The sequence below is a fragment of the Papaver somniferum genome, unplaced genomic scaffold (assembly GCF_003573695.1).
Source record: "Papaver somniferum cultivar HN1 unplaced genomic scaffold, ASM357369v1 unplaced-scaffold_21, whole genome shotgun sequence".
Taxonomy (NCBI): Eukaryota; Viridiplantae; Streptophyta; class Magnoliopsida; order Ranunculales; family Papaveraceae; genus Papaver; species Papaver somniferum.
This window is the reverse complement of record NW_020631041.1, coordinates 5363701-5389823: the sequence shown is the minus strand read 5'-3', so window position 1 is coordinate 5389823 and position 26123 is coordinate 5363701. Positions and strand designations below refer to the sequence as shown.

Here is a 26123-nt window from a genome sequence, read left to right as displayed (position 1 = left end):
ATGAATGATTTTCTTTTTTCATTTTACCCATGCAAGTGAATTTCACTTTTGCTGTGGTACCACGAGCTACACTAACAAGGAAAGATCTTAGTTGCGTGGGCAAACAGGCTTTTGATTCAAGCATATTACATGTGCAGTCCTGAAAACAGGTAAAACTTATAAAAACAAACAGTACGATTTGAGAAGGCCTACTGGATTGAATACCAGAGGACCTCTTGTTGAACTCATGCTTGAAGCACGAATGATTGCAGCCACATTTTACAAACTTACTACACTCATGGTGAAAAAATCACATGTCATGATTATAAAGGTAAAATAAAAACTACCTCGTTTCTATTCTACCTCTGGAGAGGTGCTAAAAGGGATGACGAAGCTGAAGAAAATACATAAATTAACAGATCTAATGTAAATAAAAATCGATGTATATGGTTCGAATGGCCACCAAGAACCACCTGGAAAATTTATCTAAACACAGTAAATTAACAGATCCAATACGCAAACTAACTAATAGCGGTGAATTGGTTAATAGGTTGCCAGCGGGATTGATATAAAGTTCAAATTTAATGTGCAGAGGGAATATAGTGTGAGAAAGTGCATAACTGGGAAGGCTTGTTTAATGATTCCTGACTTGGCCTTTGCAATCTCTCTAAGGAACCCCCAAGCGCAACCAAATGTTCTTCCCCTATCGTTGTTATAAATGATGCTAAGAGTTCCAAACTAGAGAAGACGTTAGTGGCATCATGTGCTCCACCAAAGCCAGCCTATCATAAATACTCAAAGGTCAAGAAAGGATTTAAAGCATATAACTTACCATGTCTGGCGGAAGACTCAGAAACAAAAACATAATAAAAGTACATATATTTGAAGAAACATGGCGTATGAAGGGGTTATAGAAGAAAGATTATAACAAAGAGTGGAGTTCTGATGGAAGCTAAGGCAATTGATAGGAAAAAGGAAGAACTCTACCCCAATTACTGCAATGTCCATATTTTCTTGAGCAAACAGGGTGAATGCTACAGCAGTGAAACCTGCAAAATTCTATAACCATCAGGAAAAATGGTAGTATAATGAGGCGCACAGTAACATCGCAAAATCATAACCAAGTAAATAATCAGACACAAGACTCTAACTAGATCAGAACAGAAAACTCTATGCTCCCTCCCCATGCCTACACAAACACCAAATAAACCAAGAACTTTGCTGTTCACAGTTCAGTTCACACTAGAGTTGAATTAGACTATGTTCCTTGACTACAGAGTTTAAGAAGAGTTCTCGGCTGGTGTAGGCCACTAATGTTAGGCGGGGTTTCAATTGGGTTTCCGCAACCCATAACATGCTTATGTAGCTCCAGAATTGGCCTCTTGGGTTTGTATATACGTTGGTAAAGGAATTTGTGGAATGTCTATACTGGTTAAGATCTGTGTCTCCCCTAATATAAGATTTACAGTGTTACACAAAATCTTATTATTCTTAAATCAAATTATTCAATCTTTACTATAGAAATATCTAGTGGAATTTGCAAATGGAAATAAGTATCCCATCTCACCAATTAATACCTCAAAATGGCTGATAGATCCATTTTCCAATTCAATTGACTGGTCCAGGATATCTTTAACTCTGGAGAAAAACTGAGAAAGAGAATTCAATGCCTCTGCAGATACTGGTTCGCCGTTCCTTCCTAACAGAACACGTTCTACATTGGATATTCTTCAACCTACACAAAAACACGAAACTATAAGAAATAAAATAAAGGGGAATCCTCACTATTAAAGAACTTACAACCTTCATAGACCATAAACACAGTTAAGCTCACAATCCCAAAAGTGGGGCTGTCACCGAGCTTCAAGTCCTCACCTTGATCACGAAGGGATAAAGCTGCACAAGCAGCGGTTACAGCATTTTGAAGTTGGTGACTTCCAACCATAGGCATTGTCACATCAGGCTACCACTCTTGTCTGTAAGGCTTTGTGGAAGCTTCCAATACTTCCAAAAGTACAACTCTTCATCTGGAAATGCCAAGAAAACATCTTGCCAACCAAATCCAAACTCTCCAACTACATAGCTAATCAGGATTCTGCTTGTACTATGTGTAATGGGAATATCACTAAGACTACTGAACACATTGTCAATTCTCTAAAGATGTATAGTCCCTTACTTACTCCTTATGGACCTCTTATCATGCAAGATGTTGGATCAACAAGTGGTTATGTAATAGACTGTACAAATATAAGGTTTGTGCTGTTTGCACTATTGCCTGGAGTGCATGGAGAGACAGATGTTTCCAAATATTCCAAGGAAAAGCTATTAATCACCATACCACTGTTAGACTGGCACTGAAATTAGTTTTTGACACTGAGTTGTATCTGAATGCTGAACGTACACAGACCATCAGGGATAGCTCCACATCTAAATTATCTGAATCAGCTTCTTCTTTCGACAAGAACACTAACTCGTCAGGTATTGGACTTGTCATGACTAATTCTGCAGGGAAATACAGAGCCTGCAAAACCATTCCAGGCATAGCAAGAACTCCAGAAGAGGTGGAAAGCTTGGGCATGATAGAAGCCGTTACATGGGAAAAGAGTATGAACAAAGATAAAATCTGCTAAAATCAGTGATGCTAAGTTGGTGATTTCTTATTTGAAGGAAAACAATAATCAAATAACTAATAGTAAGTTGGTTTAGTAGTACTAATCTTGACTATTGTAGAAGCTTTAGAATTCATCATGGTGGTCTGGCAAAAGATTAAGAAAGAAAAACATAACAAAGAACATAAGTAAATAACATATCAAAGTAGAATGTAACTGAAAGGGTTAGAGAAGAAAGAGTGGAGTTCAGGTAGAAGCTAAGGCAACGAATAGGAAAAACCGAATAAGGAAGAACTTTACCTTGATTTTCTGCTTTATCAACATTCTCTTGAGAAAACAGGGTAAATGCTACAGCAGTGAGAACCTGCAAATTCTATAGCTATCAGGACAATAGGTATTATAATGAGGCAGACAATAACACACACAGAAGCAAATCCATAACCAAGTAAAGTCCAAGATCAGAACAGAAAAACTACGGTCCCTTCCCGTGCCTACACAAACACCAAATAAGCCAAGAACTTTGCTGTTCAGTTCACACTAGAGTTCAATCAGATCATGTTTCTTGACTACAGAGTGTAAGAAGAGTTTTTGGCTGGCCTAAGCCACTAATGTTCCGTAGCGGGGTTTCAATTGGATTTCCACAACCAATACCATGCTTAAGTAGCTCCAGAATACAGCCTCCTGGGCTTTATATACGTTGGTTAAGGAATTTGTCTATACTGGTTAAAATCCGTCTTCCTTAAAAGAAGATTGGAACTTGAAAGTGTTAAACAAAATCTTATAATTTTTAGATCAGTTTATTCAATCTTTCCTTAAAAATAGCAAAGGGAATTTACAAGTGGAACTAAGTATCCCAGCTCACCCATTAATACCTCAAAACGGCTCATAAATCCATTTTATAATTCAATTGACTGGTCCAGATTATCTTTAACTCAGAGAAAAAGAGAATTCAATGACTCTGCTGATACCGGCTCTCCATTTCTTCGTAACAGAACACATTCTCTGATATTCCAAAGATGCGGGTTGCATAAAGATATCAAAATTATTATGTTAGATACTACATACTTTCCTACGGACACATCCATATGCATAATTATATATGCGGTTCAAATTGCTCCCTTCAAGTTCAATAACTTCCAGTTTGCTTTGTTTCTTGAAACCTTAAAGAAAATTCTGCAAAAAAATAAGAACAGAAATCACTAATAGCTTACCTAGTATAACATCCAACCGATTACCCTTCTTGCCGTAAAATATCGGAGAGAAAATTCGCAGTTGATCCTTTTCCCTTAGTACCAGCAATGTGCACAGACTGTAATATCAATAGCATTATGTCAGTGAAGCAGATAGATTACCTCTCTAATAAAACAACAATTAAGCCGAGATCTAAACAAACTTTTTGAGCAAACACAATTTATCCTTAAGCAATCACGCTTAAGTTACACAGTTACTGAACCCTATTTCAGCAACTAGGCAATCAATCCCATTAGCTAAGAAACGCAGACACAGCTAGACAAGATCATGATACACAGAACAAGATATGTCCCTAAGTAGTTCACACTAGCAATGCATTTCAAAAACACCGGATTCCTTCTTACAAACAAGACAACAAAGTACTGACATTCAATTAGTAGCAAGCCTCAGAAGCTAAAGAGCATACTTATCTTCAAACAAGTTGCTAAATTCATTAACATTTTCTTACTTTACATTCTATCATAAGGAATTTTTAATCCAATATAAATAGATAAAATGTGTTTCATACTTCACAGTGATTTCAGTTTATTAAGGTATCATTCAGAACATTCGTCAAACATGTAATACACAACTCGAAATTAAAAGTTAAAACGCAAATATAAAGAAACCAGAAACAATTTGTTTTTCAAACCTCTTGGATTTCCAATCCGTATCAAGGGATTCATTCATCCCAAATCAAATCCATCATTAGAATCAGTTGCTACTCCATCGAAAACACCTGGTTTCTCGTAATTTTTGAGATTATCCAATTCCAAGTAATTTGTGTTCTTCATTAGTCATTGAAGAGAATCGGCGATTTCTGAACCCCCCGACTTGCGGATTCTACAAGTTACATAAATTAGGGTCTATGACTCTATATACTGGTGATATAATCGCAGTTTTTGTGAAGAATGTTTAAAAGTTTCATTAATATTTCCCGCTGCTCAAGACTGTGTTATGTACCACTTCAACGAGTGGTTTTTACGCCCAATCCGCACCAGCCTATACCACCGATTCCCGATTCACACTGGTTGGTTTGGGCCTCTCTTTTTTATTTTCTCATGTCCGAGTCGAGGTTTGTTTGAGAACTTGAAACCTATTTTGAGGCAGACCAAAATGTTTTGAGGCATACGTTCGGCTGAAAGTTATCAGCCAAATCTAGGTAAAACATAGGTTCGACTGATGATTTAAGTATGCCTTAAAAAATTGGTCTGTCTCAAAACAGGTTTCTTGTGTGATACATCTAGTTTGAAGGTATTTGGATCAGCCATATTTTTATACTATCTGATTATCGTACTCAAAAGTTTTATTCATATAATAATATTTAGAGAAAATTGGGAATACGTCCCACTTTCACTAATTCGTTTGGGGATCTATCCCATGACGGAAAAAATTAAGGAATATATCCTAGAGAGATAAAAAAATTGTTAAGTATATGATACTCCACATGTGTGAGCTTACACGAGCGCTGGATTTATCTTTTTACCCTTAATGTTTAGATAAGTGGAAAATTCGATGTTCAAAGGGTTTTGTTTATGTGCATCCCACAATTAATTTCCCATAAATCGACGAGAGAATCAATTAGATGGGCGTATTTGTTGGGTTTACTCCTTATGGACCCAACAGTCCAGGTGTCCCCTTAACCAATGGGATGAGCTAACTAGCAGCAGCCTAGTTAGGTTTATGTTTTCTTTTCAAAACATTCAGGAGGTTCCTTCTCTCCTCACTTCTTATGTCATGAAAAAGAAAGAAAGAGAGGCAATGAGAGTGAGAAAAAATGAGCAGCCACCATTAGAGAGTTTTGTGAGATTTGAAGTTAATCTTGAAGAGGAAGAAGAAGGGTTCTTTGGTAAGGGTCTGTTTGGTTGTTGTGGTGAAGATAGAGCTATCAATTACCACATCTCTTCAAAGGGGGAAATCTAGGGTTTATTCAAACCCTAGTAGTAAGTATCTCAATCACTTGCTATTGTTTGTGAATCTTATCAATTGATAAATGAATTGTTGATCCATCCTTAGGGATGAGTGTAATTTAGGCAAATAGTTATCCAAGTGATATATGCACCTTGAAGTTGTTTTTATCCTCAAATTGGGAGGATTGTGTGTAACCCATTGTTTGATTATAGTGGAAGATTTGCCTGTGGTTTTTTACCCTTCACCTTGGAGGGGTTTTTCCACGTAATTTCCGGTGTTGTGTGATTGCTTCTATATAGTCATAGTTGTGTATTTTTCTGCATTTGTGTTTCATTGCTTGTGAAGTTTTCGTATTGCACATAGGGGCTCGGATTTGGTAAGTCTCCCCCAACAAGTGGTATCAGAGCTTTTGGGTTGAGCTAATCCTGTGCAATGACGGAAGCTAGTACTAGTAATAGAATGGTCAATTTAACCGGTGAGAACTCTGTGATATGGAAGGAGAAGATGAAAGTCTGGTTATATTGTAAAGATCTCTATGGTCCGATAGAGAGTAAGGGAGTGAAGCCAGAGAAGATTGATGAAGAAGAATGGCGTGTTACTAATCGTAAAGCAGTTGTTTTTATTCGTCAGTGGATTGATGGTGGTATTTTTCATCATGTAGCTAGTGAGAAACCAACATATTCTTTATGGACCAAGTTAGAGGCAATATATGATCAGCAGTCTCCTTGTGCAAAAGCTCTTCTATTCAAAAGGCTTGGAAAGTTGTGCTACAAGGAAGGAAGTTCAATGCCGCAACATTTAAATGAAATGAAGGGTATTATGAATCAGCTTACATCTATGGAGCTGACAATTCCTGAAGATATTCAAGCTTATTTGTTGCTATATACTTTACCAGACAGTTGGGAGTCATTGAGGAATTGTCTTAGTTATTCTGCTCCAGACAGGAAGTTGAACATGACTGTTGCAACAAATAGTTTGCTAAATGAAGAAGTTAGAATAAGGTCATTAGACTCATCTCATTCATAAGCTCTTGTTACAGAAAATCGGGGTAGAAGAAAATGCAGAAGACAAGTTGTCCGTAGCAAGTCAAGGGGTAAATCAAAGTCCAGAAAGGACGTTGAATGATTGTCGTATGAGAGGTCATTATTCAAATGAATGCAGAAAGTCGAAGCAAGAACAGAAGAAGGGGAAAGGAAATGAGAAACAAGACAATGATGTTGTAGCTATTGCAACAGATGGTGATATCATTTTATTCTCATATTGTAATGATGTTTGTGTGAGTTTTGCAGGTTCGGATTCAGAGTGGATAGTTGATTCAGGTGCATCTTATCATGCTACTTCTCATGAAGATGTATTTACCTCATACAAGGATGGTGACTTTGGGTCAGTCAGAATGGGAAACATTCGTGTTGCGAAGATTGTAGGAATGGGTGATGAGAAAGTTGAGACCAGTGTTGGCTGCACATTGGTTCTCAGAAATGTGCGACATGTACCAGATCTTCGTTTGAATCTAATATCACCAGGAGCGTTAGATGATGAAGGGTACAACAATCACTTGGGTGATGGAAAATGGAAGCTAAGCAAGGATCCATGGTTATTGCAAGAGGAAATAAGTGTGGCACATTATACAAAACACAAGTAAAGGTGTTGAACGGTGAGTTGAATGTTGTTGACAAAGATTCAACCTCCGAGATGTGGCATAAAATACTTGGTCATCTTAGTGAGAAGGGAATTCAAATCCTCACCAAAATACAAGTTTTGCCAATGCCAAAGGTATGCAGTTGGGTAAGTGCACTCATTTTTTAGTTGGTAAACAAACTAGAGTTTCTTTTCATAAAGCTTTACCCAAGCGCAATTCTGGTATTATTGATCTTGTTCATTCTGATGTACGTGGACCTTTAAGGGTCAAAACTTGGTGGTGCTGTTTATTTTGTTACTTTTATAGATGATGCTACAAGGAAGGTTTGGTCATATGGAATCAAGACCAAAGATGATGTTGTTCATGTGTTCAAGATGTTTCACAACATGGTGGAAAGAGAAACAAGTAGAACCTTGAAGTGCCTTCGTTATGAAAACGGGGGAGAGTACATTGGACCACTTTAAGTGTATTGCAATAGCATGGGTATACATCATGAAAAATCAGTACCGAAGACTCTACAACATAACAGTACTGCAGAGAGGATGAACCGCACTATTCTTGAGAGAATCAAGTGCATGTTATCTCATTCCAAGTTGCAGAAGCATTTCTGGAGTGAAGCAATGAATACTGCTGTGTACTTGATCAATCGATCTCCTTCAAGACCGCCAGATGGAGAAGTAGCAGAGAAGGTATGAGAAACAAGGAGCCTACTTATGATCAGTTGAGAGTGTTTAGTTGCAGGAAATTTGTTCATATCCCAAAAGATCAGAGATCAAAGCTTGATGACAAAGCAAAGAAGTGTGTGTTCCTAGGATATGGAACGAAGAAGTTTGGTTACAGATTTTGGGATCCAGTTGAGAAGAAGGTTATTAGAAGTAGGGACGCAGTATTCCTTAAAGACCAGACTATTGAAGACTTTGAGAAGATTGAAATGCCAAAGCTTCAAGATGACATGACTTTGGATCCAAATCCAGTTGTTCTTTTTCTTGAACAACATGATGATGATGTTGATGGTAATGATAATGAAGAAAAATAACACAATCATGAAGATGAAGCTCATGAAGATGTTCCAGTGGGTGATGTTGAGCAAGAAGTGCAACAACAACAACCATAAGCTGAGTCGAGAAGATCCATCAGGACCAGATTACCGTCAACAAAGTATACACCACATGAGTATGTGATGCTCACAGATGCAGGTGAACCAGAGTCTTATGAAGAAGGTCTTAGTGTTCCTGAAAGTCAAAAGTGGTTGAAATCCATGAAAGAAGGGGTTGGCTCTTTAGATGAGAATGACACTTTTGATTTGGTTGACAAGCTAGAAAACCAGAAAATTATGAAGAACAAGTGAGTGTATAAAATCAAGACTGGAGATGGTAACTCACAACCAAGGTACAAAGCCCGCTTAGTTGTGAATGGTTGTGAGAAAAGAAAGGGTGTTGACTTTGACGAGATTTTCTCACCGGTGGTGAGATTTCCTTCTATTCGGGTTTTCTTGGCAATAACTGCTAGTTTGGATCTTGAGATAGAACAACTAGATGTCAAGATAGCATTTCTTCACGTGAGTTGGAAGAAGATGTGTATATGGCACAACCTGAGGTTTTTGAAGTCAAATGTAAAGAACACATGGTGCGCAAGCTAAAGAAGAGTCTATATGGTTTGAAGCAAGCTCCTAGAAGATAGTACAAGAAGTTTGAATCATTCATAAAGGAACATGGGTATAAGAGAACAACTTCAGATCATTGTGTATTCATTCAAAAATTTGTTGATGGTGATTTTCTTATTCTTTTTCTATATGTTGATGACATGCTTATTGTTGGCAAAGATAAGAAAAAGATTGACAGGTTGAAATCAGATTCGAGCAAGTATTTTTCTATGAAAGACTTGGGTGCATCAAAGCGTATTCTTGGCATGGAAATCACTCGTGATAGGAAAGCAAGGAAGCTGTGGTTATCACAAGAAAGCTACATTGAAAAGTTTTTTTAAAGATTCAACATGGACAAGGCTGAGCCGGTAAGTTGTCCACTTGCAAACCATTTTAAGTTAACTCGTGATCAATGTCCTGCGAATGATGTTGAGAAACGGAAGATGGAGGAAATTTCTTATGCATCCGCAATTAGTAGTTTGATGTATGCAATGGTGTGTACAAGGACGGATGTAGCTCATGCAATTGGAGTGGTAAGAAGATTTCTATCAAATCCTGGTCTGGAGCATTGGGAAGCAGTGAAATGGATACTACGGTATCTAAGGGGTACTTATAATATGTGTTTGTGATATGTTAGTGATAAGCCAGAGTTAGTAGGTTACATAGATTCAGATTTGGCAGGTACTCAATACAGTCTCAAGTCAACATTGGGTTACTTATTTACCTATGAAGGGGGAGCTGTGTCTTGGAAATCCAAGTTACAAAGATGTGTAGAATTGTATACTACAGAGGCAGAGTACATTGCATCTACGGAGATTTGAAAGGAGATGATATGGATGAAGAGGTTTGTTAGAGAACTCGATGTGAAGCAACAAAGGTTCATCGTTTACTGTGACAGCCAGAGTGCCACTCATCTCAGAGAATTCGAGTTTTCACTCTAGCTCCAAGCACATCAATATTAGGTGTCAGTGGATACAAGAAGTTCTCGACGAGAAGATCTTGTATATTGAGAAGATCCATACAAATCACAACGATTCTGATATGATCACAAAGTCACGACCAAAGTACAAGCATGTGTATGTCTGCAACATGGCAGGTTTGGTGGTGACGGGTACCTTTCCGTAAGTCGTGGGGGGATTGTTGGGTTTACTCCTTATGAACCCGACACTCCAGGTGTCCCCTTAACCAATGGTAGGAGCTAACTAGCAGCGTTCTTAGACTTAATTTTGTTTACAAAACATCAAGGAGGTTCCTTCTCTCCTCACTTCTTATATCGTGAAAAAGAAAGAAAAAGAGGCAGTGAGAGTGAGAAAAAAGGAGCAGCCACCATTAGAGAGTTCTGGTGAGATTTGAAGTTAATCTTGAAGAGGAAGAAGAACGGTTCTTTGCTAAGGGTCCGTTTGGTTGTTGTGGTGAAGATTGAGCTATCAATATCCACATCTCTTCAAAGGGAAAAAATCTAGGGTTTGTTCAAACCCTAGTAGTAAGTATCTCAATCACTTGCTATTTTTTGTGAATCTTATCAATTGATAAATGAATTGTGATCCATCCTTAGGGGTGAGTGTAATTTAGGAAAATAATTATCCAAGTGCTATATGCACCTTGAAGTTGTTGTTATCCCCAAATTGGGAGGATTGTGTGTAACCCATTGTTTGATTATAGTGGAAGATTTTCCCGTGGTTTTTTATCTTTCATCTTGGAGGGGTTTTTCCATGTAATTGCGGGTGTTGTGTGATTACTTCTGTATCGTCATAGTTGTGTATGTTTCCGCATTTGTGTTTCATGGCTTGTGAAGTTTTCGTATTGCACATAAGGGCTCGGATTTGGTAAGTCTCCCCGAAGAGTGGTTGATGTTAATCGGAACCAATTAATTTTGGAAGGAACAAAAACAACCAGTATTACAATTCAGTTCTTAAGGTTACCGACAATATTTTCTTTCATTCCTCTTTAATTTGACAGCCGCATCTTAGATTTGCTGTAGTAATTTTTGTCTATCTATTGTATAAAGTAGTAATGTTAAATTTCTCTAACAGTTAGTTGAGCAATCACTCACTAGATCCTGAAAAAAATCCAGTTATTAGTAATGGCTACTCTGTTTCTGTCTCTGTTTGTTTGTTTATGTGCTTAATAATAGAGCAAGTACTACCAGAAAAATGGAACCAAAATATATCTAAAATATTTTCTTTCAATGCAACAAGAATTCAGGGATATACGTTAATGGTTGTGGACCACAGTCAGATTCATTTCTGGATCAATCTCATGATATTTTTCTTTTCTAAACTTTTTAATGGAGGCTGATGATATTGTTATTAAGTGATGCAGAAGAATTTTGATTAAGTGAATAGAAGAAGTTTCTCCAAAGAAAAAATGTTAAGACGAGAAACCACTCGAGTAGATTTTATTAATGATGTTGGTGGAGAGAATTATGAATTTGTTCGCTTGGGCTAGTAAATCATCTTTCATCATGTCTCTCTTATGTTCGTAGGGCTTTGTTTATCCCGGTTGTCGTGTCGCTCGTCTTAAAACTGAGGGCAGAAAAGTAAATCTATCGTATGTGTAAGCCCACACATGTGGGAAATTATGTAGTTAAGGGTTTTTTTCTCTCTGGGATGTATTTCTTATTTTTTTCGTCATGGAATAGATCCCCAAACGAATTAGTGAAAATGGGATAGATTGAAATGGAGAAAAAAAAAACGATGTGTTAGTAGTTTGTTTGGAATTTACTTGAAATCGGATTCTCACTAGGGTGTCAGGTTGTTTGCATGATTTACGAGAATGCTTCCTATCCCCCTGACTTCGTCCACCACCTCCCACAACACATATAAATGAGCCCCCTATTTTCCCTCACCATCTCACTTGATGAATTAATTGTCAAGATCAATGCCACCTAATGGTGGAAGGGAGTGGGGGAAGTGTAGCAGCTTTGCATGATTTAGGAGTTTACGTTTGATGTAATCCTTGACAAGTTTATTCACCAACTCCTTTCAGCACAATCATGTCAACAAGCTTCTCTCAACATTATGATTAGCAAAAGATTAAGGAGTTTGAGACTTGTTTGGTTTATGTAGATGTATGAAGACCAAATGATGTTGCATATTTAGTGGTTTATATTATTATCTGTCTCCTAACTCATTGATGATGATTCAAGGAAGGTGTGAGTTTACTTCATGAAGAATAAGTATGAGGTGTCCAAATTGTTTCAGGATTAGAAAGTTTTGGTTGAAACAGAATTGGCCTGAAGTTTATTTGATGTCCCACAACGTTGGTGAGTATGAAAAGACAGGATTCTTACTGTGTTGTGCTACTAATGGAATTTGTTTGGAGAGGACGCTTCCAGGGACACCACAAGAGAATGTAGTAGTAAAACATATGATAGGACACCAAAACATGTTATATGTATAAGGTTGCAATCTGGTTTTCACGATCCCTTTTGAGCGATTGCAACCAAGATGATTGCTTATCATATTAACATGACATCTTTTAGTTATTGGATATGAAAAAATCAGAGAAGGATTGGACTGGAAAGAAGGGATAGGCGCTCAAGCAAATAAGTATTCATCGGTCAAGTGATAAAGTAGGAACTTCTACTACAATGAGAGTTACTCATAGAGTTCCACAATAAGTACGAAGATCATCAAGATCTTACAAACCAAACTCTAGTTATGATTTGAATTGTATACTACTTACAGGTCGTGATGAACATGAAAATACTCCCTCCGTCGCACTATTAATTGACCTAGTATTACAATTTAGAAATGATTTCTCTTTAATTATACCACGGATATTCATAAATTTTATATTATTCAAAAGCCTTTTAAAACACCTACGTAACGAATATAAACATGAATATCAAATGATATAAAATCAACTATTAATGGGACAAAATCTAAAAATAAATAGGTCAATAAATAGTGGGACGGAGGGAGTATTATAGAAACACTATTGGTTGATAATAAAAGCAAGTGACAACTTATTATAGGAGATGAGATGGATCCACTTGAGGAAAAAGACACATGGATGTTTGAAAAATTACCAAGAGGTAAAAAGGTACTATATGAAAAGTGGGTTTACCTGATGAAGATCGAAGCAATCATTATTGGAGAAATTTGCTATAAGTTAATGTTAATTATAAAGGTTTCCAACAAAGTCCATATTTTGAGTGCAACGGGATATCATGTCCAACTGTGCAGATGACTACCATAACAGTAACGTTAAGCCTAATGGATTTTGAAAATCTCTACCTTGAACAATTGAATGTAAAGACAACATTCTTTCACGATGACCTAGATGAAGAGATTTACATGAAGCAGCCGTGAGGATTCATAGTACAAGGAAAGAAATAGATGGTATGTGATAGACGTGTTTATGTGTCTATTTTGTTCTCGATTTTCTATATTGTTAGTACCCATTTTTGTACTTATTTTGGTATTTTATGTCTTTGTAGGTATTTTTGGAGAAATAAACATGCGCGGAGATATTGGCTCAAAAAGTGTGGCGGGAAACTACACTTCACCTGCGATTTCCTGTTTTGGTTTCTGGACTGGATTTCATGAGACTCAACTGCGAATTTGGGTTGAGTCAGGCCTGTTAGGTATTTTTAAGGCTAGTGTAAGAGATTTAGTCGAGTAGATTGGGCTGGATAATTGGTTCACGATAAAACAGGGTGAAGACTTTCACGAGGATGGTTTTGAGGTATATTTGGAAGATTTCGGAAGATGAGATGATTCTGTTACCTAATAACAATGTTGTTGACGTGCTTAGGAGCTAATAAATGGATCGAATACTCTTATAAGTGTAAGTTATCATGATACAAGGAAATTAGGCGAGTTATGATCAAGATTCTTACAAAACCTATCTCGGGCTTGGTTTTTGATATTTTTGGGAAGAACGTGAAAATAAGGAGAGAATATCTTCTGTTCAACTCATTTTTGAGAGGTTTTTAGAAGTTTGAAAACTAACAGAGCCACGTAAAGTAATCCCGTGATTTTTGGGTCAAGAGAAGAAAACCAGAGATTTACTCGGTATTTTTGGTGGTCATGTGTATAAATTTGAGCTTTAGGAGTCACAGAAGGGAGACGAAGATTTTGGGGTAGAGCATAGGCATAAAGTCACGCTACAGGAGAAGTTGCACCAGCAGTAGGTGAAGAGGAAGAAGAAGAGTTGCAGACGACAGAAGAGAAGTGTCGTTCTGAAGAACACGAAAAACAGACACAGACAGACAATCGTTTATTCTGCTACACCTACGATTTATCGTTTTCTGTAACACTGACTTTGCAACACTTATACCTCGTTGCAATTTCACTGCTTTATTGTTTTCCACCTCTTGTAAACACTTTTTGAGCTATGAATACCAATTTTGAGCGTGTTTCTACCATGATGAGCTAAACCCCATCACTAGGACAAAGGAGGAAGATGGATTTCATCTATGTGGTAACTTGAATTAATTCTTTATTTACTTTTGTCACTGTTTATTAATTGTTTTATGATTTTTATTGAATGATTGTTATTTCAATTGATGGGTCATGATTAACTTAGATGATTTGATTTCCCATGCTTTAGATTTATAGTCATTGCTTTCAAAAATCTATCTTGGCAAACATTAAGGGTCAATAAATTTTATTATTCGAGCCATAATTATCCTAGGATTCATTTTTGAACCACACGGATACGAGAAACAGTGAAATCCCGAGTCCCAGTAACTCTTACTCTTGTTACCTTCTTTTGCATATTTCTGCTAATCTTGGTATTTCATTTCATTAAGTGTAAAATCAAAATCTTTAAAAAGTCCGAGCGAACGATACCCTACTTACCACTTGTAAAAACTACATCAGTTTTTGGCGCCGCCGACGCGGACTTGCCTTTAGGTTAGGTTTTAGATTTTTTTTTAGGTTTTTTATTTTCTTTTGTTATATTTTACTTTGGGTATTTTTGTTTTTGGTGTGCAGGTTTGCTGGAAGCTAAAAGTGGAAGGTTGGACTTGCCTAAATCAGTACAGAAAATCCAAGACTTTTATTTATTTTTGTTAGTTTTTATTTTCTTTATTTTTGGACTTGTATATTTTGTTTGTTTATTTATTTATTTATTTATTTTAGTATTTCTTTTTTAAGAAAAATTCAAAAAAATACACGTTGCACACACCAATTGCATCGTCAGATTATCGAATTTAGGAAACATGTGGAAAAGTACGTTGAACCCGTGCCATGGGCCATTTGGGAGTTACCAGCCGAAATTCCACAAGCCTCAGCCTCGTACCTTTAGGTATTTTTTTCTGAGGTATCCCAAGATTACCTAATTTAGTAAACCCTGCATTTGCATGCGCACGATTTTCTTGCTTCACTAGTATTCTTGCTTGTGTATTCACCGTTGGAAACGGGTAGGAGATAGACTTGAGGATAACGACCTTTTTAATTTGAGTCCAACCTGTTACACAGATTTAGGTGGTACTTCTGTTTTTGTTGAAATGGTTAAAGAAAATGATGATGAGGTCCCAGTAAAAACCCTTAGGGATCGTTTGAACCCGTCTAGAGTAGTGCGTGAGCCAGGTGTAGTTCTACCAGCTTCTACAGTCCCATTTGATATTTGACCTAAGACTATTGGCATGCTTCGTACCTTTAGGGGGTTAGAGAATGAGAACTCGTATACCCACATAAGAGACTTTTAAATGATTTGTGACACAATAAACTATCCGAATGTCTCCAAAGATTTGTTTAGGTTACGTTTGTTTCACTTCTCTCTCGACGGGAAAGCCAATGAGTGTTATCATTTTATTTCTTCTAAAACAATTACCACCTGGGATGGTCTTGTAGAGGCATTTGTTAGGAAATTCTATCTACACCATAAGATTGCTGATGTTCGGCAGTCTATCCAAACCTTTAAGCAGAAATTAGGTGAAAAACTTTATGATTATATAGAAAGGTATAGTGAATTGTTATACTAGTGTCCACATCACGGCTTTGAAAAATCCCACATGGACCAAATTTTATATGAGGGCCTTGATAGTGAAACCCGTATGCAGGTAGAAACAATTAGTAGTGGAGAATTTACCCATCAAGACCCAGATGAATGTTTTGACGAGTTCATTGATTTAGGTGAGAAAACTAGGCAATGGGCTTCAATGAGAGAACCAGAAATACCTATAAATCCTATTCATAGGATCGATAGAGTTGATTATGGGTCAAATATTCTTAGGCGTCTAGAGGCCTTAGAAATGAATCAAAGGTCACACCATGCTAGGTACGAAGAGAAAGCCCATGATCTTTATAATAACTCTAGATTTGAAAACCGTCAGAGATTTGTTCCATATTCAGATACTTATAACCCTGGTTGGAGAAACCACCCGAATTTTTCTTGGTCTAAGGGTCAGAGTCAAGGTCAATCTAGTAGTTTTCAGACTCTCCCGGGTTTTGGGTACACTAAGAACCATTTAGGGCCAGATCAGTATCAGAACCTGTCGGATAAAAAAATCATTAGCTTAGAAGAGTCTCTCACATCTTATCTCATAACAGTGCCGAGTTTAAGCAAACGGTTGAAAAAGGTTTACATGAAAACTCGCAGGCGATTTCACATCTTATCTCATGAGTGTTTGTAGCCAAACAATGTTGCCCCTCCATTATTTGGAGTACCATAAGTTGGGTCCACTGGATCCAAACACAAATTATCAGGGGGAATGTGTGAGTATCTCTTGATAGGCGGCTTGGGCTTCCTTTTCTGTTTAGCAAGAACAATTTCTTGCTTTTATGTCTTCCTCCTCTTGTCCTTCTCCTTCTCTGCCGAATCCTAGTTCTTCTTCCTCTACATTTTCAACGTCTTCTCTTTGTTGTTCAACCTCTTCATCATCTTTCTCTTCTTCAAATCTTCTTCAATAACATTATCAATTTCATTCTCCATCACCTATTCATTGACATCTTGAATTACATCACGAACATTCTCTTGGTTAACTTCCGGTAACAAGCCCCCTCCATGTTTAGCATTTATGGCACCACGCTTTCAGAAATCTAAATGTTTTTCTCCACGAGGGGTGGGAGTTTTCAAATCCTCATCTAGTTGTTGTCTCAATCTTTTTCCTTTGTTCCTAAAGAACAAAAACAAAAGTATTAGCTAAACATAAGAGAATATTGTGTTATCCAATGAAATAGAACTAAAGAATAAAGTAAACACAACACTCGAAGTTAAAAGACCATTGTTCGGTTACTTGAAAAAAACTGCGAGGCAACCGAACTAAATATTTCAAAAGTTCGGTTAGCCAAAAAAGTTAACGACAAAACCGAACTCATTCTTAACTTTTGAAAAATTGAGTTCGGTTACGAGGGTTTTTTATGCGAGCACACAAAACTAACTATTTCAAAAATTCGGTTACCAAGAGAAATTATCGACAAAACCGAACTCATTTTTTCAAAGGAAAATTTGAGTTCGGTTACGAGAGATTTTTTTGCTAGCATACCGAACTATATAGTTCGGTAAACAGATATTAGTCTATTTTTTGCGAGCACACCGAACTGTTCTTATTTTTAGGAGTTCGGTTAGCAATTCTAGGGTTACACACAAATTTCTCCTAGCCGAACTATCTACTGTAACTACCATTTTCAATGGGTTTTGATGATTTCTAATCAATTTCTTCAAAAAATAACGAATCGAAAAGAATGGGTATGAAGGAAATTACTTGCGGATTTGCATTTCACTTGAATCAGACTTCTTTGTTGCGGTTGGATGATTGATTTTTCCTATCAACGGTGCTTCAAGTTTTTTAAATTTTAGCAATTCTTTTGGGAGATTCACTATATGTTGGAGTCCCGGACTCAATCATGGAAGTCTGGGTGTTTGCTTAGCACGCATTGCTTATGAAGATTGATTAATCGACGATGAAATTTTTTCGAATCGACGATTAACGTCGATGTTGACGAAGAAGAGGAAAAGAGGAGAAAAACATGAAGATGAAGAAGAAAATAAAACAAAATGAAACTGATTTTGTTTCTTTTAATTTAGGTTTTAATTAGCCTGGCATTTTTAGGGGCGACCCAAAAAGAATTAGGGGCGACTTTTTTATTCCCAACCCATACATAGCGTTAAGGGGTGTACAAAAACGCGGAGAATACGTTAACACCATTCCATAATCGGAAGCATTCTGACGCCCGATTATTGTAACGAAATCGGAAGCTTATTAACGAGATTATACTACCGATTAAGTTCGTTTTTGTGTCAAACTCGTATCTGGCTTCTATAACAATCGAGAGGAACAAGAACCTCACTACACTACCGATTGTAGTAGCTCATAAATTCCAAAAATTGGTGATTTCGGCTAAGAAGAAATTTGGGGCAACTGTATAATCGGAAGTCATATTAACTACCGATTATTCTAGTTCCCAAATTCGAAAAAATTGAGATTTCTGCAAAAACAAAATTTGGGGCAACTGTATAATCGGAAGTCATATTAACTACCGATTATTCTAGTTCCCAAATTCGATAAAAATTGAGATTTCTGCAAAAACAAAATTTGGCTTACGATTATGGCTACATCCAAATCACGAACCACATGGTTATGCCTGGCTCTGTACACTCAAAACCTATGGAATTTGGCAAGAGTTCGATATGTGGATCCGTATATTCGGTAGGTTTTTAATTTGTATACTCTACCGATTATAGCAGATTTCAAAATTCATTACGTGAAGGATTTTAGAAAAAATTCATTTTGGGGCAACTTATAATCGGTAGGTACTGTAACCTATTTAGTTTCCGATTATGGCTACATCCAAAGCTCAAACCAAATGGTTATGGTTGACTCTGCACCCCTCAAAAACTATGGAATTTGGCCAAGACTGAATATGAGGCTCCTTATAATCGGTGTTTCAATTCAAACTACCGATTCTACTTTAAACTACCGATTATGTAAGGGCATATTGGCCATTTCAAAAAATCGAAGATAAGGGATAGCTTAGATTTACGTTTGGGTGACCTTTTTTTGTCTTTTAGTGTCGCCCCTAATTCTTTTGGGGTCGCCCCTAAAAATGCTAGGTTAATTAGGTTTTAATTAGTGGGCTAGATTAGTGGGTAGTGGGTTAGATTAGTGGATTATTAGGGTTAATTATAATCTTAATTCGAATAAGGACAAATTAGTCTTCCTTAATCGTTTAGGACACCCCTTATAATATAGGGTGGATATTTGTATCACAAAGTAGTCCCCACCTTTTTTTGAGTAGTGCCCAAAAAATCGTGCTAGATAAAACTGTTGTGTAGCCCAATGCATAAGTTCAAAATGAAGCCCCTTCATGCAATATCAAATTCTAGTTCCGCCAAGTTTTAGAAATCGGATTAGAAACTCCTCCACCTCTTTGTCTGAAATTCTTTGGTTGATCATCATCTCGTGTCTGGGGTTTTTCATTGGTGCTTCTAGAGGAAAACATATAATAGAATGCGACTGACATCGTGCATTTGGAAGCATAAGATTAAACAACAGATGACAGTTTTTTGTTGAATGCATACGAAGTGTTTGTCGGAATGTGTTAATTAAAATTGGTTGGTTAGACTGCACTTTTGGCCCTCTTGATCTTGCGATATTATGTTAGTTTGATTCTATGTTAGGACGAATTTAAGGATGTTCCCGTTGGAATTAAACTTAGGAAAACCGTAGGTTCTGTGAAAGTGAAGGTCAATCTCTTGTTTCTAACGTGGGTGGGTTGATTTTGTTGTTCACTAATAAGCAAAATAGCTTTGATTTTGCCCTCGTTTGCTTTCCCAGGTGAGTTTTGCGATAATACGAAGCGAGCATCAAAGATCAATAATAGTAGATTTTTCAATTTGGATACTTATTGTGGTTTGTTTTTACAATTTAAGTTGACCCGAGTTAGTAATTTGTGTTTTGTTTATTTGTGTGGCCTCACCATCAGAATTGGATAGAAAACCAACTGTTGACACCTTCCAGTTGGAATATAGTAGTCGATACAGAAAATAGGATATATGCTATTTGAAATTCTGAATCGTCAACTCTTGTTATTGTTTGGTTCTTGCTGTAGTTGGTGATGGGTAACTATAATGCAGTGGTTTATGTGATGACTTGTTTAACTTCACTTATCGTCATTATTTTTAACTAGTTCCATTTTGTCAGGAAGTTGAAATTACCAATTTGAAGGCTATATTGTCTGCACCAAAAGGCAGAAAAAGCTTCCATTTGATCAATATTCAATTGAATCCTCTTTTAAGGATTCCAGAGGTTTCAGTAGCTGCGAAGTTTAAAGGGAAACTCGTTGTGCACGAGTCCTCTGGTCTGCAAGGTATATATTCATATTCTTGAGGATGCAAAATATACCTATAGTACAACAGTACAAGCTTAAACAGTCTGACTTATCAGCTATCATAGAGTCCATTTCTTGCTAGATTTCGAGTCAAATGGTGCGGGTGATAGATGAAAATTCCTCTTATAAGGATTCCAGAGGTTTCAGTAGCTGCAAGGTATATAGTCATTTTCTTGAAGATGCAAAAAATACCTGTAGCACAACTTTGAACAAGTCTGACTTATAAGCTGTAGAGTCCATTAGAAATCGAGTTGAATGGTGTGGGTGATAATTATTTATCTTATCAAGTGGGCAGACTCAAACAACGTGTTCGTCAATATGTCCGAGTGGTTAAGGAGACAGACTCGAAATCTGTTGGGCTTTGCCTGCGCAGGTTCGAATCCTGCTGTTGACGTTTTTTTATTCTTATTCTCATCAGCCTCTCTCTCATGAAATGAAACCCATAGGTTGTTGCTGCATTTCTTGAACTTGAAGTAGTTTTTTTCTTACAACAAGATTTCTCAAGAAACAGACGCCATCATGATTTTTTTTAACAGTGATTATTATTCTTTTTATGTTGTGTTTTTTTTCACCAGTGTTACAAGTATTCCTGGACAAAGAGGTGGTGGTATTGTTCAGTGGAAGCCTCATTGTCACCACACAATAAGACCCATTAGACCTTATTTGGTGTAATACACAATCTAGTGTTGACAGGGAGAATTCGGCCAGTTGGTTCTACTGTTGCCTGGGCACAAACCCTAGTGTAAAGATTGCTGAATATTGTAAGTACGTTTTCAGACTTTTTCCTAACTCACCCATGTGAGTACTGAAAACCCTTAGAAAAGATAAAAATATTTTTCTCATTTCTTTTTATCATCCACCCATTTACTATTCATTTACCTGCTAAATGCATTAACTCCATATCTCTATCTCTGTGTGTCTTGTCTTCATCTTCATAGACAGTACTCTACTACTACTACTACTACTCATATAGTAGATCTCATTCACACAATCATTTGTGTGTTACAATGTAGAGAGAAAGAAAAATGGGAAAATCATCATCAAGAAGAAGACTGTTATCAAAAACATTACCATCATCACCATCTCATTCATTCTCATCGTCATCTTCCTCATCAGATTTTGAGTTCACAATATCATTATCAGCACACAAAGGATCATCATCTTCAAATCTGTTATGTCCAGCTGATGAACTCTTTTATAAAGGACAGTTGCTTCCTCTTCATCTTTCTCCTCGTCTTTCTATGGTAAGAACTTTATTATTATCACCAACAAGAACTTCTACTGATACTGATACTACTTCTCGTGATTCAACTGGTAGTACTAATGATTCGCATTCTTCGTTCGGTTGTGAATTACTTGGTAATGATGGTTGTGATTCATCTAGACCTAGTTCAGTAAGTGCAGAGCTTGAAGATGAGTTTAAACGACTTAGTTCTCATCGTGAACAGGATCATGAAGTCCATTCTGCCCATTCTCATCAAGAACACCAAGTGAAGAAGCCCAAGTATTTTTCTTTATCTAGATTCTCATCTGTGTTTAGGAAAGATCAGACGAAGTTAAATAGACAAGTACAACAACAAGTGGTGGTAGCTGCTGCTCAACATCACAGTTCTCCATCTGAATCAGCATCATCAGTTAAAAAAGTGAGCAGCTCTTCTTCTTCTTCAGCAAAAGATGTGATAAGAAAGTACTTAAAGAAAGTGAAACCTTTATACGAAAGGTTATCATCACAAAAACAACAACAAGAACAGAAGATGGACAGTGTTATTAAATCTACAACTAGCCGGGTGATATCTTTATCCTTGAAGAGTACTGGTTGTAGTTTAACAGAAAGTTCCATTAAAAGCAGCAGAGACATGGCGGGTAGTCTTTGTTCTTCATCATCAGTTATTAGTAGTAATAAAGAGAGTGGAAATGGAAGATTTTCAATTTCATTTTCAGGGAATTTAAGATATCCAAGAAAGAGAAGTAACAATCTAAGCTGCCCATCTTCAATTAGATCATCACCAAACCATTCTGGAGTTCTTTGTAGAAACAAAGTTATGAGCTGTGGAAATTCAAATAACAATGTAATGATAAGAAGTGGGTTTAATTCAGAAGCATCATCAATGAATGAATTACAGAATGCTATTCAAGGTGCTATTGCTCATTGCAAGAACTCAATGGCTCAGGCTCAGGCGACTAAATCAGAAGCTACAGTCGCTACAGAACAAACTTGTTTGTTGACGGTAAGTTAAAAAATTAGTGACACTTCTGTTTTTGGGGACTTTAATTAATCTTTTAGAATTTCATTTTCTTGATTTTATCGTAGTTTGTCTCAAATATCACGTGAATGGGTGTTGGAATCTTTTATTTCTTCTAATTTTATATTTTTTGTGGATGAATTTTGTTTCTCTACTAATGTTATCTAATCTTATTGAGTAAATTTCTCCAATAACTAGAGTTGTTAACATTTTTCCAGTGTGCAGTTTTTTTCTAGCTAATATTGTGGTGCATTTCTAAGTACAATGAATTTTACCAGTGTGATTTACTAGTAGTTAATTGTTTGCTGGCCTGGCTACTGTTATTAATGAGGTGGTGCATCATTTCTAAGTACAATGAATTAATATGGGTCAACGGGAAAAAAAAACTTCCATGTGATTATTGGTTCGAGGAACATGATACTAGCTTTAAATGGAACAACAGATCAGACCGTTTTTGTTATTAACATATTCCAATATCTCTGATTAAAAACTTGAAAGAAAAAAGCAAAATGAACTGCCAAATTATGCGCCCATAACAGTATGGAGGCTGTTACTGGATAGTTAAATTTCACAGTAATAAGGAAAAATCCCGATGCACGGCTTCCACCGCCATATATGGAAATTGTTGCTGATAATAGACAGCACATAGCTCTCTAGCTGCTAGCCTCTAACGGAAGTAATGCAGAAGTTTTACTATAGAAAACTGACTATGCACAACGGCTTACGGGGGACTCTGCAAAGCTATTCTGACTTGCATGTGATTCATATTTGAATATGGGTCCAAAGATCCGTAAACGTAGCCGAAAAATATTATTAGGTCATAAAATCACGACCCTACGTATTTGTTCTTGCCATGATTATGCTTGGCTTTCACTGGGATTTTTTTTTTTTTAAATGGATTTCAGCCAATGATGGATCGGTTGAATAAAAATAATTTGTGTTTGTTTGTTGTTGTCGGCTCGGCTGTCTGTGAGTAGTGAGATTGAAAAGACGAATAGGACCACACGTATCAGAACGGTCATGATGAATCAGAAAGATATCAGTCACTGACTTATAAAGATATCATCATATGCTGTCAAGTTATTATTTTCCAGTCCTGTTACTGTTTCTTCTCGTGGAAACGTAAGATATATAAGTGTGACGCCTTCCAGTTTGCCAGAAAGGTGTGACCAGTACAGTACTAGGTTTTCCTTCATCTATAATCAGATCAGTTGTGTGGTTTCTTTTATGAAAGAAAAGAATACTACTATTTGTTATTTCACTCAACAGCGTTCTCACCTTGAAGGCTTGAACCCAATGATAAACCTCGAATCATTAATTTATGGAAAACTTCCAAAACTCAGTCTATCTCCGTGCAATGCAAAAGTAGATGATATTCTCTTGCGACTTGCATACATCTTTTCAGCAGTGATTCTTTGACGATCCTGAAAGATGCTACTAAGTCTAATACGAACTACTCATGAGGGATCTCCTAGCTAGCTAACTTAGGATGGATGAAGCACGAGAGAAAGCTGTTACTTTGAGTGTTTGTTTGGTATTTAAATCGGTGCTTAGACATGTATACTAACATCTTGTTCACTTGGATCATTATTTATTTTATTTTATATTATTTTTGGATCCAACGAAATCAAGTACTTTGAGTCGGATTTGACTCAATGGACTCAAAAATGTTGGAGTTAGCAACTTGTTCATATAAATCAAAAAACATTTCATTCCTAACTCAAACGTTTCCGAATTAGGTTGCGAGTTAGATCTGACTCGATGTAAAAAATAGGTCCTGAATTCAAAGTAAAACAGTGTTGCCGCAAATCAGATTTAAGTCTCCCCGAGTCGGGGGACAATTCACATTTTGAATCAGTGAACCGATTCACTTGAATCATCATTTCTTATTTTATTTTTTTTGAATCCGTTTGAGACTCAACTGACTCAAAAATATACGAGCCGGCAGTTTGATCTTATAAATCTCAACAAGTTACAAGTCACGTCATGAGTCAGAACTGATTCAAAATAGAAAACAGATTACGAGTCAGATCTGATTCAAAGTAGTGAAAAACGAGTAAAAAGGTCAGAACGAAGAATCACGCCAGGAGTCAGATCTGATTTCAAAATAGAAAACAAGTCAGATATCGGATTTGGGCCGGTCTCCGGTTTTGATATTCGATTCGTATAGAGTCATGAACCAACTTTGATTCCAAGTCATTGAGTCGGTCTTGATATCTGATTCTCCGATTTTGTATAGAGTCATGGACCACCTACCTTTGATTCCAAGTCATTGAGTCGGTCTTGATATCTGATTCGAAATAAAAAACAATTCTGATATCCGACTTAGGCCGATCTCCGGTCTTGATATTTTATTTGTGTAGAGTCATGGACCGACTTTGATTCCAAGTCAGTGAGCCGGTGTTGATATCTAATTCGTGTCGAGTCAAGGATTGATTTTGATTTTGAGTTCGTCAGATTCGAGTCAATGAGCCGATTCAGATATCGAGTCAACAGGAAGGATTGCAACTGCTAGCCTCATTGTTCATGTGGAAACCAAACAAAAATCCATAGCATTCACCATTTTCAAATGGACATGAATTTGTAAGCAATTTAACATTCCCAAGGATCAAAATAAAGAAAATCGGAAAAACAACATAATACCTTCCTTTTCCTAAGTAAAACAACAAAAACTCAAAACTAACTAATTCAAATCAGAACGCTGATTATTAAGTTCAACAGGAGGATTATGTCGATCGGAAGGCAATCGAATCCGGTCCATGCTACCCGCTGGCTCAAGTTTCAGATTCTCGCAGTTGCATATCTCCACCATAAATCCATCCGGATCCGTAAAAAACAACTGATCAATGGCTCCATCATCACCACCTCCAACTGTTCTTTTCTTATATTTGATGTTCCTCTCCTTTAGCTTTCGTTCCATTGCAGCCATGTCCTCGCACTGAAAGGATATATGGTTATCCATGGGATCTAACTCATGTTCTGGGTCTGGTAGTCTTTCTTCTTCTTTGGATTGCACCAAATGAATGCCAATGCCGTAGTTGAATAACCTGCACACAGATTTTATTGAGTAACCACGTAAGTGAATGATTATTTGGGCTCTACGCTATTCATAAAAAAGCTTACCAGGCACCGTCAAAATTAAGGGCTGGAGGACGTTTGATTTGCACGAACCCAAGAACGTTGACGTAAAAATCGACGGATTTGTTCACATCTCTGCAAAGCCTTGATACATGATTCAGTGCCATTAATGGTAGTTGCTGCTCCTGTTCCCCTTCATCATCTTCTCTTCCACTTTCTCTATTGCTTATCGTCTCCTCATTTTTCTGCTGCTGCTTATCATCAGTATTGTTATCTGGTCTCATGATCTTCATCGCGTCTCCTTCCTCATCCATTTTTACTCAGATTTTTTTTTTTTTTTAATTTCCTCTCTATAAATGTTACGTGCACTGACTACTAGTCTCAACGTGACTACGTAATAATTCTTCCGTTTTTTATTGCATGGAGTACGTGATTATTTCAGTGATCTGGCCTTACTGTTTTCTGTCAAAAAGATAACACCTGGAATATACTCACCTGAGAACGTAC

General features: G+C 36.9%; 2 protein-coding genes, 1 long non-coding RNA gene and 1 other non-coding gene across 7 annotated transcripts; 2 read left to right on the top strand and 2 right to left on the bottom strand.

The window, feature by feature from the left end:
- Window positions 1-216: 216 nt before the first annotated feature.
- LOC113340309 lies at window positions 217-4744 on the bottom strand. Of its 3 annotated transcripts, XR_003355435.1 has the most exons (8): window positions 4471-4744; window positions 3800-3897; window positions 2889-2952; window positions 2318-2734; window positions 1855-2006; window positions 1557-1714; window positions 967-1028; window positions 217-761 (listed from the first exon to the last, which is right to left on the bottom strand). It is a non-coding gene; the product is annotated as an uncharacterized LOC113340309 (long non-coding RNA). The 3 variants fall into 3 exon arrangements; XR_003355434.1 differs by having other exon boundaries at window positions 1547-1714; window positions 1855-2734; XR_003355433.1 differs by having other exon boundaries at window positions 1855-2734.
- Window positions 4745-20607: 15863 nt separating this feature from the next.
- On the top strand, window positions 20608-20689 carry TRNAS-CGA. Its single transcript has one exon. It is a non-coding gene; the product is annotated as a tRNA-Ser (tRNA).
- A 469-nt stretch (window positions 20690-21158) lies between these two features.
- LOC113339832 (probable membrane-associated kinase regulator 1) lies at window positions 21159-22679 on the top strand. Of its 2 annotated transcripts, XM_026585062.1 has the most exons (2): window positions 21159-21539; window positions 21744-22679. In XM_026585062.1, exons 1-2 carry the CDS (start codon window positions 21321-21323, stop codon window positions 22530-22532), a joined length of 1008 nt encoding a protein of 335 aa, XP_026440847.1. In that variant the 5' UTR covers window positions 21159-21320; the 3' UTR covers window positions 22533-22679. The 2 variants fall into 2 exon arrangements, with proteins under 2 accessions (XP_026440847.1, XP_026440846.1); XM_026585061.1 differs by having other exon boundaries at window positions 21160-22679.
- Window positions 22680-25221: 2542 nt separating this feature from the next.
- On the bottom strand, window positions 25222-25944 carry LOC113339480. The gene is made up of 2 exons (XM_026584743.1): window positions 25662-25944; window positions 25222-25585 (listed from the first exon to the last, which is right to left on the bottom strand). The coding sequence occupies exons 1-2, from the start codon at window positions 25928-25930 to the stop codon at window positions 25222-25224; spliced, it is 633 nt and encodes a 210-aa protein (XP_026440528.1). The 5' UTR covers window positions 25931-25944.
- Between the last annotated feature and the right edge of the window lie 179 nt (window positions 25945-26123).